The 21,606-nt window shown below is 38.9% G+C and overlaps 1 protein-coding gene across 9 annotated transcripts in view; it reads right to left on the reverse strand.

The window, feature by feature from the left end:
* Nucleotides 1-219: 219 nt before the first annotated feature.
* Nucleotides 220-21,606, reverse strand: part of LOC132815671 (alpha-1,6-mannosylglycoprotein 6-beta-N-acetylglucosaminyltransferase A-like) — a 91,995-nt gene continuing 70,608 nt past the window's right edge. For all 9 annotated transcript variants that reach the window (XM_060824697.1, XM_060824692.1, XM_060824690.1 and 6 more), the window contains 3 exons: nucleotides 15,141-15,215; nucleotides 10,607-10,764; nucleotides 220-8,136 (listed from right to left, as the gene is read on the reverse strand). In XM_060824697.1, the coding sequence (XP_060680680.1) occupies nucleotides 7,920-8,136; nucleotides 10,607-10,764; nucleotides 15,141-15,215 (450 nt within the window). In that variant the 3' untranslated portion in view covers nucleotides 220-7,919. The remainder of the gene's footprint in view (nucleotides 8,137-10,606; nucleotides 10,765-15,140; nucleotides 15,216-21,606) is intronic.

Raw genomic sequence — 21,606 nt, forward strand, 5'->3', positions numbered from 1 at the left:
TTATGAATTTCCAGGAAACATCAGCTATTACGTCTAGATTAAAAAAAAAGGAGTGTTTTTATACTCTAATCCAAATGTGGATAAGATAGAAGAGTATGTAACAGCCACGTCACTTTTAAATTCCATTTGATATTGCAAAGGAATTACCACTGTGTGGAATCAAACTGAAGCAGCACAGTTACTCCTCTGCATTCGTCATAGCATTAATACACAGTTCAATTAATCAAACATGTCTAAGTTTATTCTGCGCATTTCTCCCAAGTAGTCCCACAATAACAATACAATTTTGTATCGATTTACATTGTTACAGTACCCCTGACAAACCAGCCAACGTGTCATAAATAAGTAAATTACAAATATTCCTCAACTACTTATTTCTGTTTAATTAGATGTTGTAACTAGGATTATTGAAAGTTTGGTTGCACCTCCTCAGATCAGTGTAAATGTAAAACTTAGCAAACAATTCATTCATTTTTCTTCAGTTATTTTAAAATGATTTATAGTTACAGAGCATAAAATAATTACAAACATCCTGAAATGAGTTAGCTCAACAGACTAGTGAGCAGCTGAATCATACAGAATAGGAAGGTTTTCGGCTATGTGTAAATGAACTTTGGGCTGGCTTGGCTGTGTTCATTCTCATCAAATAGCTTACCAATGCTTACTGTAAAGGCTCATGTGAATAACTTGTTCACTGACACAATATGCTTGGCATCTTTGTAATAGTATCCTAGTAACAATTCAATTTCTTCAGGAATCAGGAGAATTGACAAAAGAATGGATAGTCAATGGAAAACTAAATTCAAGTGATAAATGCAGAAAACAAAATAATATTTTAAGTGTTATTAGTGCAAAGTTAAGTTTACCCATGGTGAAGTCAGCCAGCATTTAATTAAACACGGCCAACTGGATAGCACAACTTTTTCAGGTAATCGGTGTAAGTAACTAACCAGAGACTTTTTCTATATAAAACCCAATATTCCTTACATTCGAGTATTGAGGCAAGTATAATAATAATTACATATGAATATTTGTCTTCAATTACAATTCTTGTATCCCTTGAGTAGAAAATAAAAGTTTCCCAAATAAATGTGTGGTGCTAAAGCCAGTAAATGTTTAAAAAAATAATAGAATATGCACTATAATTTACTGTTTGATATAAGGAAACTCACTTCAGTAATTTGTCTTATTTTCATGGGTGAATTTAGCCGATTGTTCAGAAGAACTAATAAAGCTAAATGGATTAAACACCTATTTACCAGAATTGTATAATTATAATAGGAAGTGCATATCACATAAGTACAATTATTCCTTGAAAATATAAGAGAAGACATTGTATTTCATTAGCTGTAGAGAAAAGAAAAGGTTTATAGACTGAGCTCACTGATTGACAGCTTTGTGCAACTATAAGTGAAGGGAAGGCATCTATTGTGCAGTCTATGTTGCAAGTCTACATATCCAGGATTTCAGAGTTAATCTACATTTGCACTAAGTCTTGAGTTATGGTCAAATTCAGAGAGGTAATACTGACAATTTGCTATCTAATAACCTCACAAATTAAGCAAGTCTAAAATTTGTCCCGACAGCATCACCACCCTAAAAGTAGTGAAATTCTGAATGAGATTCTCAACAACAATTGACAGTGCAGCTGATTCATCTAGTGCGCATACATGTAGCAAGACCATTAAAGCAAAATTAAAATGGAAGTTTTGACATAGTTTCTATTTCTAAACCCAGAGACATTGATACCAACTGTCAAACTCATATTACTGAAATTAGCTGCTAACATAGAGCAAGGGATCAAATTTGCAACCTTCCTGGCTTACAAGACTCAGCTGCTCTCCGGAGAAACTCATTAAGCTATTAGAATACCCTGAGTAAAATATAATATTCTAATTAACTGCCCAGCAGTCACAGCAGAACAAGTGCAAGAATACTTTTTAAAAATTGTAAACAGATCCACAGTAGATATAGCACAGAGTAACAGTGAAAAATAATTCCAAATATCTAATTAAATATGCAAATATACAACATTTTTAACACATAGTCAACATTTCCAATTGACATCACAAAATACAACACCAACAGCAATTGATATTGGATTAACTAAGGTCTGGATTTACTTTATGTATTAAATATTAACTCAATATGTACTTGAGTGTAAGTGGTGCAAAAGTATCAGTGAGCAATAATGGAACTTTCTTTGGTTTTCCTACTGACACATGTTTTTGTATTAAAATATATCAATGGGGAGTACCATCGTGGCACAGTGATTCAGTGGTTAGCACTGCTGCCTCACAGCTCCAGGAACCTGGGTTCAATTCTATCCTTGGGCAACTGTCTTCCCAGTCTGCATGTCTGGGTGCTCCAATTTCCTCCCACAGTCCAAAAATGTGCAGGTTAGGTGTTTTGGTAATGCTAAATTTCCCATAGAGTCCGGGGATGTACAGGCTAGGTGGAACAGCCATGAGAAATGCAGAGATAGGTTACGGGTATGGGTCTCAGTGACATTCTCTTCAGAGGGTCATTGTGGATTCGATGGGCCAAATGGCTTGCTCCCACACTTTAGGGGATTCCACAATTCTATAAAAATTCCCACTGAAACTTGTTGATAATGCCTTAAAGGTAATCATGAAAAACACAAGTAAAACTGTCTGAAAGCCAGTTAAAATTAAATTTTGAACTGTCAGTTATTATTTTCAGTTATTAAAATTAATGATAATATTTTAAAGCCTCAGCACTAAGAGTTTAGTCATTAAAAATAAGCAAAATGTATAATTATGACATAGATAATTCAGATTTTAAATCCTCAGTGTCATTATACAAGTAGAATGAATGGCAATATTATGTTGGTATATAATATAAATGTGAAGAACACAAATGTAAAAAAATCAAATTAGATTAGATTAATTTCTCTACAGCATGGAAACAGGCTGTTTGGCCTAACAAGTCCACACTGACTCCCTGAAGAGTAACCAACCCATACCCATTTCCCTACCCTATCCCTTTAGTTAATCTAATATGAGATAATGTACTTTGACAGGAAAAAGAGAGAAACTGAATTTATGTAAATGAATAGATTCAAAGGAAGTTCCAACACAAGAAATAGATACATAACCTTTGCTGTTCTGTGTGGGAACTGGAATGATGTCTTAAAGTTAAGACAGATAGTGGTACCATAAGATGACAAGACATGAGAGTAATATTAGGCCATTTGGCCCACTGAATCTGCTCTGTCATTCAATGCGATCGCATGGCAGATTTAATCACCCTCAACTCCCCTTTACTGCCTTTTCCCCCATAGCCCTCGACTTCCTTACTGTCTAATCACCAGTCTATTTAAACTTAAATATACTGAAAGACCTAACCTCCACAACCTACTACATTATAGAATTCCACAATTTCACCACCCTCTCATAACAAATTCCCCCTCAACCCTGTTCTATCTGGGCAGCCCCTTCCTCTGAGATTATGTCCTCTGGTCCTAGACTTTCTGAAAAGGTGACACAACTATCTACTCTGTCAAACCCTCTCAGAATCTTTTGTTTCAATAAATTCATCTCTTGTTCTTCTAAATTCTAACAAGCGCAGGCCTAACAAACTATACCACTTTAAAAAAAATCCCTGCCTTCCCAGGCTCAACCTAATGAATCTTCTGTGGACTGCCATCAATCCAATATGTTTTCCTGTAGAGAAGGACAAAAGCTGTTTACAATTTCCTGGGTGTGATCTAACTTGTGCTTTATTTATTTTAAGCAAGTCCTCACTATTTGTATGCACCATTCCTTTTGAAATTAATGCCAACATGCCATTTTCCTTCTCTCTTACCTGTCAATCTTATATGCTCGCTTTTTGTGACTTCAAAAGGAATTTGGATGGGCATGTCAATAAATTTATAATTTTAACAGATTAGAGAAGGAGAATGGGACTAATTTTACAGAGTTAATGGACTGCCCTACAGTGAACTAGAATAAAGCCAAATTGTTTCCTTTTGTTTCCTATTGCCTCTATGACACTTCAATTTTGCCTGCAGACCAATTATGTCATTTTGTTTGTGCAGCATACCAGTGGTATTCGGCATGGGAACAGAATTATTGCATTCATCATTATATCCTTGGCCATATTTATATATCATAGTATAACCTTAATATGTGAAGAGTATGTGTTTCCAATGCTAAAGATGGCTGCTGAGAGTGCACACATAAGCAGATCCCCCTGTGACCTCACTCAGCTGTGACAGGTATTGCCAGTATACATCTTCTCGTGTACAGGTAATACCATGACATCAGTCTCTGATGATGTCGCCTGCTGCATACCTGAAGCTAAAACTTAATTTGACAAATTGGATACTAGAAAATATTTATGGCTGGGTTATTACTAACAGGGATCCCTATATTTCAGCATTTTGATCAGATCTCTATATAATGTGCAGGAGTCAACAGCAAAATATCAGTTTAACACAATGGAAGTGCTTTGATCCGCTCAAATCTCCTTCAAGCATACAAGCTAAGCTTTTTTGACTGAGTTGACTCTTGCAAATTCATAGTCACTGAAGAACCTCCATAATTTGGAATAAGGACAGCACTCAGCACAGGAAACAGGAAAGAAATGTAGGGGAAGATTTTCAACATATTGACCAGGCATGAAGCTGACAATGCAGATTAGCCACCATTATCAAAACCACAAACTTTTACTTCCATTCAGGGGCAGTTAGAGGCAAATGGGGCATTTGCAGGAATTAGGGGGTATGGTGCATGACTGTTGAAGGAAGGGAGATAAATTGAAGACACAATCAGGTAGGTGGGTCATCTCCAGGCAAGATAGGAGAGGGAGGCAGGTTGTGCAGGATTCTCCTGTGGCTATCCCTATCTCAAGCAAGTAGGCTGTTTTGGAAAGCGTGGGGAATAATGGACTGTCAGGGGCATGTAGCACTGACAGCCAGGTTTTTTTGTACTGAGACTAGCTCCAATGCAGCAAGATTCCAAGCAATTGATAGGGGACTCTCTAGTCAGAGGCACAGATAGATGTTTCTGCAGCCAACAGTGAGACATCAGAATGGCATGTTGCCTCCCTGGTGCCAGGATCAAAGAGGTCTCAGAGAAGGTGCAGAATACTCTCAAAAAGGAGAGGGACCAACAGGAGGTCATTGTACTTGGAACTAACCACATAGGAAGAGAAAGGGATGAGATTCTGAGGAGAAAATATAGGAATTTAGGCAGGAATTTTTAAAAAAAGGCCCTCAAGGGTAGTAATATCTGGATTATTCTTGGTGCCATGAGTTAATGAGCGTAGGGATAGGAGGATGGAGCAGATGAATGCATGGCTGAGGAGCTGCCACAGGGAAGAAGGGTTTGCATTGTTGGATCATTGATGAGAAAAGATTTCAATGTGAAACCGGTACAGTTGAGAAAAGGGGCAAACAGTCAGGGCAGGTAGATACAAAGTAGAGAACAAGGTAGAGCTGATGTGATAAAATAACTACATTTTAATTTAAGAGGCTTAACAGGTAAGGATGATGAACTCAGGTCATGGTTGGGAACATGGGACTGTGATATCGTAACAGTTACAGAGACATGGCTTAGGGATGGACCGGACTGGCAGCTTAATGTTCCAAGGTGTAGATGATATATGTAAGGATGGGGGGGGGGGGGGGGGTGGGGGGTGGGCGGGGAGTGGGCAAGAGAGGAGGGAGAGTGGCATTCTGATTAGGGATAACATTACGGCAGTATTTAGGGAGGATATGCCCAGGAATACATCTAGGGAGGTTATTTGGTTAAAATTGGGATATAAGAAGGGGACAATCACCGTATCAGGGTACTATAGTTCCCTCCCAACCCCCCCATAAAATAGTCAACGAGAAGTTGAGAAACAAATTTGTAAGGAGATCTCAGTTATCTGTAGGAATGATAGGGTGGTGATGGTCGATTATATTTGGCTGCAGAAATGTCTGTCTGTGCCTCTGACTTTTAACTTTCCAAACAGAAATGGGGACTGCCATAGTGTTAAGGGCTTGGATGGAGAGGAATTTAAGTGCATAGAAGAACATTTTCTGATTTAGTATGTGGATGAACCCACGAGAGAAGATGCAAAATCTGACATCAGTGGTGGGCAAGTTGTTGGAGGGAATCCTAAGGGAGAAGATCTACATGTATTTGCAAAGGCAAGGACTGAATGGGGATAGTTAATTTGGCTTTGTGCATGGGAAATCATATCTCACTAACTTGATTGAGTTTTTTGAAGAAGTAACAAAGATGATTGATGAGGGCAGAGTGATGGATGTGATCTACATGGATTGCAGTAAGGCATTGATATGGTTCCGCATGGTAGTTTGGTTATCAAGGTTAGATCACATGGAATACAGGGAGAACTGGCCTTTTGGATACAGAATTAGCTTGAAGGTAGAAGCCAGAGGGTAGTGCTGGTGGGTTGCTTTTCAGACTGGAGGCCTGTGGCTAGGGTGTGCCATGAAGAGTGGTGCTGGGTCCACTACTTTTCACCATTTATATAAATGATTTGAAGATGAACATGAGGTATGATTAGTAAGTTTGCAGATGACACCAAAATTGGAGATGTAGTAGACAGCAAAGATTACCTCAAAGTACAACAGGATCTTGATCAAATGGACAAAGGAGTGGCAGATGGAATTTGATTTGGAAAAACGTGAAGTGCTGCATTTTGGAAAGGCAAATCAGAACAGGATTTATATACTTAATGGTAAGATCCTGGGGACGGTTGCTGAACAAAGAGACCTTGGAGTGCAAGTTCATAGTTCCTTGAAAGTAGAGTTGATAGGATAGTGAAGTTGGGTATAGGAGTTGGGAGGTCCTGTTGCATCTGTACAAGACATCAGAGGTTAGGCCAACATCAGAAAACTGCATGGCTACAGGAAGGATGTTGTGAAACTTGAATTCAGAAAAGACTTACAAGGATGTTACCAGAGTTGAAGGGTTTGAGCAAGAGGTTGGAGGGAGAGGTTGAATAGCTGAAGCTGTCTTCCCTGGAGCGTCAGAGGCTGAGAGGAGACCTTATAGAAGTTTATAAAATCAAGAAGGGCATGAATAGAGTAAATAGACAAGGTATTTTTCCCAGGGTAGGGGAGTCCAAACCTACAGGACATAAGTTTACGGTGAGAGGGGAAAGATTTAAAAAGAACCTAAGGGACAACTTTTTCATGCAGAGGGTAGCGCGTGTAAGGAATGTGCTGCCAGATGAAGTGGTGGAGGCTGGTACAGTGACAACATTTAAAAAGCATCTGGATGGGTATATGGATAGGATTTACAGGGATTAGATTAGATTACTTACAGTGTGGAAACAGGCCCTTCGGCCCAACAAGTCCACACTGAACCGCCGAAGTGCAACCCACCCATACCCCTAAATTTACCTCTTAACCTAACACTGCAGGCAACTTTAGCATCGCAAATTCACCTGACCTGCACATCTTTGTGACCGTGGGAGGAAACCGGAGCACCCAGAGGAAGCCCACACAAACACGGGGAGAATGTACGAACTCCACACAGTCAGTCGCCTGAGTCGGGAATTGAACCTAGGTCTCTGGCACTGAGAGGCAGCAGTGCTAACCACTATGCCACCAAATGGAACAGGTTTAATTTAGGAAAACGGGTTGGCATGGACAAGTTGAACTGAAGGGTCTGTTTCCATGCTGTAAATCTCTGACTCTGTGAAGAACAGATAATATTTTTAAGATGCTGAACGGAAATGGAAGACTGACGACATTTTGGTAGTTTCTAAGTTATCTACAATAACATATGATTGATATAAGGACTTGAGGAAAATGGTTTCTGGTCCACCTGTTGTCACTATTGGTATCATCACACGATTCTTGCAGCAACACTAACAGATGTATCCTTGATGTCTGGTTTATAGGCAGTAGGTTCTTTCATTTCAGTAAACAATGCAAATTAGTTAGGTGTTTCACTTTTCAAGCAATCGTGGCAGAAAGCAACCTGTCCTTTGACATAATCTCGACATGGACAGATTCGATTGTAATGTTCATGCGATCCTGCACAGCTGAAGAGCAAGTAATCTGACTGAAACAGGCACATTTGGTTTTCAGGGTTAAATGCTGGCAGATACAAATCACTTTCTGTTTTTGAAGAGTCGCAGTGTATTCCATACCTGCAAAAACAAAGTAGATAATTTCACAAATCTCATGTTGACACTTATGCACATAAATCTGAAACATTAATTTTAACACTGAGGTCATTATATCACGTAAAGGGGAGTAAATGCACTTAATTCTCAGTCAACTCATGAATGTTGGGAAATACTTGAAGGGATAAATTACCCACTCCCATTCCTATGTTTGTTTTCTGCTTGTCTGTAGAATATCAGGAAAAATCTGATTAAATTTATCATAAAATGATGTTATGTCATAGAATACACAAACCTTCTTGTTTCCTGTGATCATGCAACAGCAAACAGTGAAATGAAACTATATCACTGCACATTGCCTCAAGATGAGTGTGTTTTCTGTATCTTTATGTGGAATGAAATAACATGAAAATTAGGAGCAGGGGTCAGCAAGCCCCCTTGAGCCTGCTGTAAAATTTGTTAAGGTTATGGCTGATCTGATTGTGACCTCAACTCTTTTCTTCTGCCTATCCTTTATATGAATTCATTATTAATCAACAATCGACTGAACTCAGCCTTCAAAACCTTCAACAACACATTCTCAGCTGTTCTCTAGGGATGAGAAATCCACAGGTTCATGATTACCTGGGAGGAAAAATATCTTGTCACCAGCCAACCTCCGAATGTTCAAACTATGTTCCCTGGTTCTAGTTGCCCCCACAAGGGGAAAAGTCCTTTCAGCATTGATCAATCCCCTCAGGATCTTATGTTCATTAAGGTAAGTTCTTCTCAAATCCAATGATATTGGTGCAACTTGTCAACTTTTGCTCAAGATAAATCTTCATCCCATGAGTCAGTTAATTGGACTTTCCCTGAACTGCTTCCAATGCAATTATGTGCTTTCTTAAATAAGGAAGCCAAACTTTACACAGTACTGTAAATATAGCCTCACCAATGTCCTACATAATGTTGGCAACACTTCCCTACTTTTAAATTCTATTTCCTTTGCAATATTAACTTTAGCAATGTTTACCAATCAAACCTCTGTTACCCCCTACACCATAAACTCTTGCATAGCAACCTTTGACATGACATTATCAAATGCTGTTGAAATTCCAAATACAATATGTTCACAAATTCTCATTATCCAAATTGCTTGTTTCTTCTTTAAAGATCTCTTAATAAATTAGTCAAACAGAATGTGTTTCATTCAAGTAACTGACTGGAAGCACTCACAATTTGTCATTCAAATGCCTCAAAATATGCGTTATTTCATATCTCGTTGAATATTCACAACAATGTTGGTTTGCAGTGGTTATAATGAAAATGATTTGCCAATACAGCTGGAAGGTCTTACCACTAAAAAGGACATATTAAATTGTTCTTGTAACTTTAAAGCTATTTTCTCAAATTTTTTTTCAAAAAAACTTATCCAATACTCTATGCTAGGGATACCATCTTTCATCACTGATAGACTGATTCTCTCCTTTTGGGCGGTATGATTCATTGGTGTGATGCATTTAAATTTGTGGTATCAATTACTCACTCTTCCAAATATGATCAAATAATAGCCAAATGCCCATATCTCGTACAGCTACTTTAATTGATTGTTTATTTTCTTCTTTCTCTCATTCTAAATACAGTGGTTGATTCTTTCTTTAAAAATAGCTAATGTGATCATGTTATGGTATTTTATCTTTATTTTTGTTTCAAATTCAACTCCGTTGATAGCTGGATGAGATCATAAATTAGAATAAAATTTGTAAATCCAGTCACATAAAAAACAAAGTTTTGCTTCAATAGAGAGAATAGACAATGAATGCACTTGAGCCCAACGTTAGTATTTCTGCCTCCAAGTTGAAAGGTTATGGTCACACAGACATGTCTGAGTACAGCTTTTGAGAAATCCCACTGTACATTATTTCCTCTCTCTTGCTATTGGCAAACTCTCAGTATGAAATGAAGGAAAGTCTTGCAAGCCTACCTACAGGAACTTCAAATACATTCTGGCAAGTAGGAGTTCAGTGCGTTTGGTGCTTACATAACATTTTTGATGTCATTTGTGAAGCTGCCTAATTCACAGTTGGAGGAGGAGTATTGATAAATACCTGTGTGGGGTGCGGGGGGGGGGGGGGGGGGGGGGGGGGGGGGGGGGGGGGGGGGGGGAGGTTTGTTGGCCTCTATAGCATATAGAATTATTGCATTATGGTATCTTTAATATGGCTGTTGTAGTAGTCATTTTGTGAAAACGGGCACACAACAAAAAGAATTTCCCAGTTACCTAAATCCTGCCTTTTGTCAGTGTACGGTTTTACAAGCTTATCTGTCATTTACTGTGCTTACCTCTCTCATGAAGAATTTAACTTGCGATTGGACAATAGAAAACAATTTTGAATTAAATCATTTGAACACCTGTGTTCACAGCATTTCTAAACTCTAAATAAGATCTGAACTTAGGAATTTCCCTGTAACAGGAGGTGCAGTGACAATATTAAGACTAGGGCAGAACTCTTACCTCTTAAGCTCTACTTCTTTGTTGAGTTGATAGTAGAAAGCAGGTTCACACATTAATTGCTCTCTTTGGCAGGCTTCAACACATGATTCGGAAGGTTGGGCCACTTTAACTCTAAGGGCAGTCAGAGGTGGCCATTTTTCTCTCTGACGGCAGAAATCCTGCAGTTAAACCATTAAATTTACAATATCAGATTCAAAGCATTCTTGATCACCAATTGCACTGAACTGAACATTCAGAAACAGAGCTATGAAGTGGGATATTACAGTTTTGGGTCTCTTGGCTGTAGTGAGCATTTTAAACCATCTAAAATACAGATGTGTGATGATACTACCCAAAATCTAAACTGAAGCGACCACTTTAAATGACAAAATGACACCCCGGACTTTTGCAGAAGGTCAACAGGCCACAGGGAAACCATCGCTGACATTGTCACATTGTGTGCACAGTGGCGTCAGGATCTTCAGGGGGGAAGGTTTGGTGAAAAGACTACAGTAAAGGATCAAACAGGTGGGGATCAGATGTGTTTCTCCTCCTTGGCAGGGAGGCATGCCAGCACTTCAATGCCTGGCCATCATATGACTGTTTGTTGCCAGATTGATGTTTTGTTTGTCAGAATTACTATTAGTGGGTTTTTAGCAGGCAGAGGGAGCAGCTAGGTTAAATGACTCTGAAAACATTTTTTTGTAGGCTACAAACCTTGAAAAAAAACTTTAAATGGAAAACACAGATGAGATTCCTGGAAGCTGCAGTGTCCTCTCTTTGAAGTGACAAGGCACTCACTGCAAACCGGAGCCTGCACAAGCACTATGTCACCTTGTGGTGGTATTAACAAGAAATGTAGTGCAAATTTGTCCTAAACCTAAATTTGCATCTGGGAGGGGACTTTGAGAGAACATTCTAACAATTGAACCACTTTATGATTTTAATTGAATACAATGCCTTTTGCAAATGCCTTCACGTACACTTGTCCAACCACTACAAAGTAAACTTGAAACTTTGAACGGCTGGTAATAGCTACCTGAGATACTAATTTACCTGATAAAGAGAGTAGAGCATGCAACCCTGAAAAGGTGGAGCAGGCAACAGGATAAAATAATTGAAGGAAGTCAGTGAGAGCAGGGAATACAAATCTTAGGAGAAACAGCATGAGAAGCATTCCTGCCTGTCTGTGTGGAGTTTGCATATTCTCCCTGTATCTGCGTGGGTTTCCTCCGGGTGCTCCGGTTTCCTCCAACAATCCAAAGGTGTACAGGTCAGGTGAATTGGCCATGCTAAACTGCCCAGTGTTAGGTGCGTTAGGGGTAAATATAGAGTAGGGGAATGTGTTTAGGTGAGTTTCTCTTCGGAGGGGCGGTGTGGACTTGTTGAGCCGAAGGGCCTGTTTCCACACTGTAGAGAATCTAATCTAATCAATCCATCTTTCAGCAATCAGGTTCCAAGAATCGATGAACTTGGAGATTGGATAATGTGGACTTTATAAGAGCACAGAAATAGATCAAGATAATTATGGGTAGCAAGTCCCTGACAGCAGTCCACCGGAGAGTTCAAAGTAAGGAGCTTGATTGTAACTGATCTTCTGCAGTTGAGTGTGATGTTTTCTCTAGGCATTAGAGTTAAGACAAGTTGATGAGCACCAGTGTAGTACATGACAGACAGGAGTATTGGATAAGGGTGATCAGAAAAGCATTACTGATAGAGGAATTTGAAAGTTTGCAGAATAGATTGTAGTTTCTGTTACTGCAGATGTGATTCCACCATGATATGTTGCTTCCCTAGTACCAGGGGACAGGATGCCACCGAGTGATTCAGAATATTCAGAAGGGGGATGATAGACCACGGATTGAACCACCAAAGGTAAAGAGCCATGTTTGTATCAACAGCAGAGGTAAAAAGAGGGATGATTTTAGGAGGAGGGAAGAAATTAACAGTCAGAGCCTCTAATGTCATAACCTCCAGATCAATTCTTTTACTAAATGCTGGTTAGGAAAAATAGGAGTATAACACAGATGTATGAATGTCTGGAAAGATGGAGCAAGATCTGGACAACATTTAGGCTGGTCTGATAAGTAGCAAGTATATTTGCACCACTCAAGTGTCAGACAACTTGCACTTCCAACGAGAGAACGTCTAACCATTTCCCCTCAGCATTCAATGGCAGTGATTTCATTCTACCTCTTAACATCAAACAACTTGCATTATCAAGCACTGATCATGATAGAAATGTAAACACAACAACCACATAAATACTGAGCTACCAAGGCTGGATATTCTACAGTAAATAAAGCCCCAAAACCTTTGAGTATTCTTTATCTGGACAATTACAACTCTGTCAACACCAAATATGCTCAAAATCATAACAGGCCAAATAAACCTGTTTTATTAGCACCTTATCCACCACCATAAACATTCACTCCCTCCAAGTCACAAACATTATTGTTGCAGTGTGTACCATCTAAAAGATGCATTGCCATGACTCACTAAGGCTTCTTTGATAACACCCTTGGACACGTGACTTCAACTATCTACAACACAGGCAGCAAGCATGTTGGAATACAGTTGCCTCCTCCTTGACCTATAGCCCATATTTTGAAAGATAATACTCCTCTTCTGTTGCTGGGTCAAAAACCAGGACATCCTGACCCAACAGTATTCTGGGTATACTTGGGTAAACTCAACTGTCAAATGCTGTGACAATTCAGGAAGATGACCCACCACCATATTCTCCAGATACATTAAGAATATTGCAAAAGGTTTTGGGAGTCATTTACTGTAAAATACCAGCCTCTGGTAGCTCAGTATTTGTGTGGCTGCTGTGTTTACATTTCTGGTTGTCGTGATCAATGCTTGGTGATGAGAGTTGTTTGAGGATAAAGGATGCAAATGACAGTAATACCATGGAATGTTAGACTGTCTTTATGGAAGAGCCAGAATTGTCTGGCACTTGAGTGGTGCAAAACATATTTGCACCATCAGTATAATGGATGATACGCAACCTCCATATTCCATAATTTAATAAAAATGTGAGGCAGAAATGATTAGGGCAGTCAACATAACATAAAAAAAGGCACTCATGATTTAGTGCCTGAAACATGGAGGCAGAAATTTCAGAAACCAAGGAAGAATCCCATCTCTGTTGATAGAGAAATTGAGCTCAAAAACACATAGCAGATGTGTATGCAAAACAAAAGCATAAACTATGAAGGTATTTTAGGGGCAGATTTCTGGATGCAGTTTCAGGGGACTGTATCTGGTTGCTTGATTAAAAACAGAACTGTAAAGTGCCATTGCAGCTTGTGTTGATCATTACATTGTGTGATGAGCTTTTCCATGAGACAAGTTGCCCAACGTTATCTCAGACAAAAAGGAGACTGACTCAACTGCTCAATACACCGTATGCAAGAATAAATGGAAGCAGAGTTCAGAATTTTGATAACAACAATCATTTAGAATTTCCAGGAATGCTTACATCTATAGTGGTAGGCTTATTTCCATTCGTGTGAAGCTAAAATGTGGTGTTCATTAAGAATACACCTTTAGGAAATCAAGGGACATTGATTTGATTGATACTGACAAATCCTATTGATGAATCACGAAACAAGCCTTCTGTATAGGGCGAACAAAAAAAAAAGTATAAGGGCCAGTCAGGCAACTAACTAAGAGTGGAGGTAAAGTCTGGTTCAGCAATAGAGAACTTCGTTTTCAAGTCCAGAGCTAATCAAAATCAGACGATTAGCTACAAAGGTTAACTAAGGAAGCCTACAGCAAGGACTCTGGCATACTTGTGTAAGTTTTCCAGCTTATTTTGAGGTTTATATAGATATTTGAATCTGGAAGAAACATAATTGCATCTACTACTCTGTAAATTGATTTGCTACTGGTAAAATAAAATAACGTACCTAACCAATTGATATCTCACCCTGTTTCCCTGAAGTATTTACAAGTCAGCCATCAGAAACACCGGTGAATCATAAGGGCATGTTCTAAGGTCATGACATACACTGGGTTACAACAATCATGTAGGTATCTGCAATAAGGGCACAACATGGATCCTGAATATAGGATGAGCACATAGTTCAAGTTGTGACTGAGCTAATTTCCCTCAAGTTAAGTTGGAACGAAGTTGTGAAACTTGAAAGTGTTCAGAAAAGATTTACAAGGATGTTGCCGAGGTGGAAGACTAGAGGGACATGGGCCAAGTGCTGGCAAATGGGACTAGATTAGGTAAGGATATCCGGTCGGCATGGACCAGTTGGACCAAATGTCTGTTTCTGTGCTGTACATCTCTATGACTCTAAGTCACATCTAATAAAAAAAGCTCTTACTGCCAATTCACCAGAAATCTTCTAACATTACTAAGTTGGGATCAACACAGAACCTGCTGGTTTATATGGCTCAGCTGTATGCTGGATATAATTATCAAATCATTGGAGATTTTGGAAGTACTTTTTATACCGTATATTTAGAATTTTTACACCGAGATCCATTTGAAATATGATTTTTCTAACAATATTCTCAAGTTAAATAATAAACATACTTGTTTTTCAATAAAAACATTTAATCTTTCCAACATTCCTTCACTTGTGAATTCATATGGCAAATATGGGTCAACCTGTTCAAAAGAAAAAGCAGACAATATTGATTACATTATAATGAAAAGAAGAAAGAACTTGCATTTATTGATCATCAAGACCTTAGGCCATTCCAAAGCACATTCCAATCATTTAGGTATCTATTGAAATGTGGGCACTGCCTCAATTGTAGGGTAATGAAGTAGCTGATTTGCAAAAAAAGAGCTCCCAGAAATCATAATGAAATCATAACTAGGTTTGTTTAACTTGCTTAATGCTGTTTTAATTGATAGATAAACATTACCCAAAACATCAGAGAAAATCCCCTGTCTTTCTTCAAACCTCCAGAAATCTTTCCCATTGTCTGTTGAAAGCAGATAGAGACATCAGTTTAGTGTCTCATCTGAGCCAATGCCACGCCTCCAAAACATTGCACCATTGTATCTGCAGAGACTTGACACTCAAAATCTTAGAGAAGAACTTGAACCCTACAGCCTGACTGAAAGACAAGACTGAGACAGAGCTGCAAAAACTAGGCTCTATTACATTTAGAACTCAGCAACATTTCACAGTACTAAAACGAAGATACTAGTGCTATACTTGTGCTTGACCGAGGTGCCATCCTTTAGATAATAGTTAAACTGAGGTTCTGTCCTTTTACATGAATTCCCATTTTACTATTACCATTAGTATTTCAGGTATCCTCATAATATTCAGTTTTTCTTGATATATCTTCAACATGGCTCAGATTTGTCAGATTGTTGTAATGCCTATACCAAATATTTGGTGGAGTTGGAGAATGGGGATTCACGATCAGCAAATAAGCTGTTCGGCTGATTCACAGGTTTGACCTCTGCCAATCTTCTCCACCAAACTCCCAGGGTCATTCTTCTCCTTGCACATTTTTGCATGTTTCTTTTTCCCTCTGCTGTTTCACTGTAACAATTTACACCTGGACTAGAAATACATTTTTTGGAAAATTTTCCCATCACCAATTCCTTTTGTTTTGCACCATCACCACTAATTTAATCACTTTTTCTTCACCTTCTATCCTAACACAGACCTTCCTCTTTCTGTTTCCCTCCCCCTTGTATTTTTCCCTGGCTTAACACTTGCTATTTACTTAACATTTTTTTTCTAATGAAAGATAATCAAGCTGTTATATTAACCCAGCTTCTCTTGATTTGCACAGAAGCTCTGCAACCTCTGCAGTGTTCTCCATTCTTTTAGTTTATTGTTACAACATCAAAACAATACTATTCTAAAAAATCTACCTGATGTACCAACGTCCTTCTGGAAAGGAAATCAGTCATTCTCACTTATCTGACCTTAATGTAACTCCAGACCCACAGCAATATGGTTGACTCTTAAATGCCCTCTGAAATGCCCTAGCAAGCCAACCTATTCAAGGACCATTAGGGATGGGCACTTGCAAGATATCATTCTTGGATCCAATATCAGTGGGCAGACTCATGAACATCTGCAACCAGTTCAAACTGGCTTTGAGAGCCAAGACAAATTGAGGCAAGGCCATGTTCTTCGGGAACTGGACTATTAGATCCTTTATCTTCTTCACCATCAGGTCAGATTACCTGACGGTGCTGGACATATCGTTTAGAATGCTCTACCGGCAGGTTGCAGGCCTATACGCTGTGAGGGAATCGGTTTAGCTCAGTTGGCTGGATTGTTGGTTTACAGAGCAGTATTCCCATCACCAGTTTGAGGTTAGCACGAAGGACTTTCCTTCGCAACCTCTTCCTTCACCTGGTTAAAATCATCAGCAGTTGCTTCTCTCTGACGAGAGAGCAGCCCGATGGTCTGGTAAGACTATCACTGTGACAAACATAACTGTATCTGGAGGACCACCAAACCGGTTAAAGATGCTCTTTGGTCTACTTCAACTGAGCATTGCAGACTGGTATATTTCAATGTCCAGGTTTACTTGCTGAGGGTCACACGAGAAGAAAAGAATTGCAACTTATTATCGAAATGGAGAGAAACTTCAGAATACTTTGGTGCAAAGGAATCTAGGTATCACTGTGCAAGAGTCGCAGAAAATTAGTTCGTACATTCAGCAGATAATAAGGAATGCAAATAGAATGTTGGCATTTATTTATAGAATAAACATTTAGGGAAATGTTACTGCAACTGTATAAGATGTTAATATGTCTGTACCTTAAGTATATAGTTTTGGCCCCCTTACTTCAGCAGGCATGTGGTTGCAAAGGAGACAGTTCCGAGCAGAGTCACTAGATTGATTCCACAGGTGAAGAGAGATGTAGCAGTTTAGGCCTGTACTCTCAAGAATTGAGAAGAACGAGAGGAGATCTAATTGAGGTACATAAGCTGCTAAAAGAGGTTAACAACGTAGATATCGAGTTGATTTGGAGATGCCGGTGTTGGACTGGGGTGTACAAAGTTAAAAATCACACAACACCAGGTTATAATCCAACAGGTTTAATTGGAAGCACACTAGCTTTCGGAGCGACGCTCCTTCATCAGGTGATAGTGGATCCTAACACAGAATTTATAGCAAAAATTTACAGTTTGATGTAACTAAAATCATACATTGAAAAATTGATTGTCTGTTAAGCCTTTCATCTGTTAGAATAGTGATAGTTTCACTTCTTTCATGTGTAAATTATAAAACTTTTTTTAAAAAGTTGCATTCTCAGGTTAGCTGTTAACAATAATGATAGCTAGACAATATGTTGAAGGTGTTGGCCCCCTGTGTTCTCTGTCTATGCCATGATGTTTAGATTGTTATCTCACTTTTTAGATTAGAATCAGAGTTTTACATAAATTCAAGCAGTTTTTGAGCTCAGAGTTCTACATGAATGCATGCAGTTTTTGAGCAAAGTACAATGTAACTCTGCAAGTACAAATTCACCCCACCACACACACACACGCACACAGATAAAGATCCACATCCACACATATATTTAGGGCCTTCAGGGCTTGTGCCCGAAACGTCGATTCTCCTGTTCCTTGGATGCTGCCTGACCTGCTGTGCTTTTCCAGCAACACATTTTCAGTTGTTTGATTTTTAACTAGATATAGAGAGGATGTTTCCTCTTGTGAAGCAAACTAGAACATGAAATTGTCCTTTTAAGATAAGGAGAAATTACTTCTCTCAAAGAATATTGAATTTGGGTAATTCACTTCCCCACAGTGCAGTGGATATTGGGACAAAGTTCAAGGAGGAGATGGACAGATTTTTAATTAGTAATGGGTTGAAAAGTTAAGGGGAATGGTCAGAAAAGTGGAGTTGAGACAGGGATGAGGTCAACCATGATGGTGTTGATTGGAGGAGCAGGTGCAAGCACTGAATTGCCAACTCCTGTTCCTTGTTCTTGTGTTTTCATGTTAAAGGATGGGACAGCTGCTGACAAAGCACAGTGAGGAATGGCCACCACCTTTTTGCCATAATGTACTGAGAGGCTGTTAACCTACAGAACCTGTTTGGGTGTATTCTTGCATTATAATGTGTATAATTCTCTATTTAGTACATATTCCAATTTTGCATTTGGTTTGAGTTACCAAAGAGTGCAAAGTGTTCACTGTCAAACGTGATATTTCATTGTATCTATTTCAATGTTCAATTTGAATTATGAATCAAGAATATTTTTGTGAAGCAAACATTAGGGAAGGGCAACAGATGTTGTCCTTGCCAGTGTTATGTGCATTCTATAAAAAAATTAAGGAAAAATCCTTAAGGTCTGCACTACTGACTACATCATAATAATCACGTGCACTCACATGCACACACTCTCACTCCCTCGCTCATGCATACACACACACACACACACACACACACACACACGTCTATGGGGTGAATTTGCATTTGCAGAATCGAATTTGCAGACACATTCTACTTTGCTCAAAAAGGATACAATTTGCAGACAGTCAACCCATGTAACATTTTATAAATTCCTACTTTGGAAACAGAACCAGTCTGACTCATGATTGGGATACAGACAGTCTCTAACCTCACACCTTTAATGCACTGGCTGAGCTGAGATGTCACTCTTTTTTTTAAGAAAACCTTAAGTTATCTCGAGAATGTGACTTAAAAGTACTTCTGGGATTTATATATTAATTCACTGAAACCTGCAACCCATTCTAAAAGATGAAAGACCTAACAGCAATCTAAATTTGTTCAACATATCATTTCAGTTGCATGACACTATAAATTCTGTGTTGTATGATCCTGCTTCACAGCTACCCGAGGAAGGAGCAACACTCTGAAAGCTAGTGCTTCTATGCTGTTTTCCCTGGAGCGTCAGAGGCTGAGGCGTGACCTTATAGAGGTTTATAAATCATGAGGGGCATGGATAGGATAAATAGACAAAATCTTTTCCCTGGGGTGAGGGAGTCCAGAACTAGAGGGCATAGGTTTAGGGTGACAGGGGAAAGATATAAAAGAGACCTAAGGGTCAACTTTTTCATCCAGAGGGTGGTAGGTGTATGGAATGAGCTGCCAGAGGAGGAGGTAGAGGCTGGTGCAATTGCAACATTTAACAGGCATCTGGATGGGTATATGTAGGGTTTGGAAGGATATGGGCTGGGTTCTGGCAGGTGGGACTACATTGGGTTGGGATATCTGGTTGGCATGGACGAGTTGGACTGAAGAATCTGTTTCCCCCGTGCTGTACATCTTTATGACTCTAATGGACTATAACCTGGTGTTGTGTGACTTTTAACATAATAAAGGCAAAATAGGTTAACCACTCAGAATGGTATAGCCATGAAATCACTATTTTTAGCAAGAATGGCAAAAGTACTCTTCAACAAAAATGACATACTACAAAATTAAATATTGCCCCAGTGTAAATGATCGGTTTAAAGCTAATTTTGCCTTTAGAGGGAGCTATAGTACAACAATTCCAGTATTCCTGCTCTACATTAGTTGCATTTATTTCTCAAAAACTAGAATATAATAACACTACAAATTTTGATGATTTGGAGAAAATGAAATTAGTCAAATATAGTGGTAAGCAACAGAATCAATGGTGCAGAAGCAGACCATACAGCATATTAAGTCCATGCTAGTTCACAGTAGAGAATCTAGTCAGTGACACAACTTCCTTTTAAAGTTATTCACCAGCTCTACGTTCACCACTCTCATAGTATTATCTTCTTCTGCACGAAAGGTTCTTTCTCACATCATTCCTGCAAATGTAGCTCAAGTCTGCATCATCTGGTTCTTCTTCAAGTTACCTTGTACGATCAATTAATGGGAACAACATTTCCTTGTCTACTTTTGTACAAACCTGTCACAATCACAAACAAGTCTATAACATCTTTCTTCAGTTTCTGTTGCTCCATGATTAATTCAGAACTTATGAATTAAATTTGTAGCCTCATCATTGGAGCCATTTTGGTAAATTTCTCTGCACCATCTTAATGAATCTTAGACATGCTTTGAAGTGTGGTGACCATAATTCAATGCAATGCTCTAGATATGTAGGTCAGCATAGCTCTTTTGCTTTTATACCCAACTCAACCCCATCCCTAGTCTCTCTCTCTCTCTCTGTGGCATCAAAATGGGACCTTTTAGTCCATATGGTTTTATCCTTCCCCTTGTGCTAAAATTGCATAATCTTAACTCCTTCACATGGATGAACTAGTTGCAAAGGTCCAACAATGTCTCTTCTTCCTAAGGCAACTAAGAAAATTTGCCACGACAGCGAATACCCTTGCCAACTTTTATAGGTGCGCCATCAAGAGCATTCTTCTGGATGTATCACTAGCTGGTATGGCAACTATACCATTCAAGATCAGAGATGGTTACAGAGTGGTAAACTCGGCCCGGACAATCACAAAGGCCAACTTCCCATCTATAGAATCCATCTAACAGATCCGCTGTCAAGGAGAGGCAGCCAGCATTCTCAAAGATCCATCCCACTCTGGCAATGCTTTTCTACAACCTCTACCATCGGGGAGAAGGTACAGAAACCTGAACACACGCACCAGCCAGTTTCAAAACAGTTTCTACCCTACTGTTTTTAGAATACGAAATGGACACTCAAACTCTTAACATTCACCTGTACCTGTATTTTGTTTACCTATTATTTACTATCTATGTTACTTAACTATGTGATCTGCCCGTATTGCTCGCAAGACAAAGCTTTTCATTTTACCTCAGTACACATAACCAGAAATTCAATTCAATTCAAATAAACTTTTATTAAATTCCATCCATCACATTATCCAATGAACAATGAAATCAACCTAGACTCTGTAAAAATCACATCTAATTTTTTAAATATGTAGAAGATTAATGTGCCTTGTTTCATAGTAATGTGACATAGAAGAATGATATAGCACAGTGGCCATTCATATTTGTGTCAGCCTTTTGAAATAGCTATTCCCTTAGCTTCATGGATTTTATCCAATTGTCGTTCAATAGTTATTATTAACTCTACTTTC

Source organism: Hemiscyllium ocellatum, chromosome 5 (assembly GCF_020745735.1).
Source record: "Hemiscyllium ocellatum isolate sHemOce1 chromosome 5, sHemOce1.pat.X.cur, whole genome shotgun sequence".
NCBI classification, from domain to species: Eukaryota; Metazoa; Chordata; class Chondrichthyes; order Orectolobiformes; family Hemiscylliidae; genus Hemiscyllium; species Hemiscyllium ocellatum.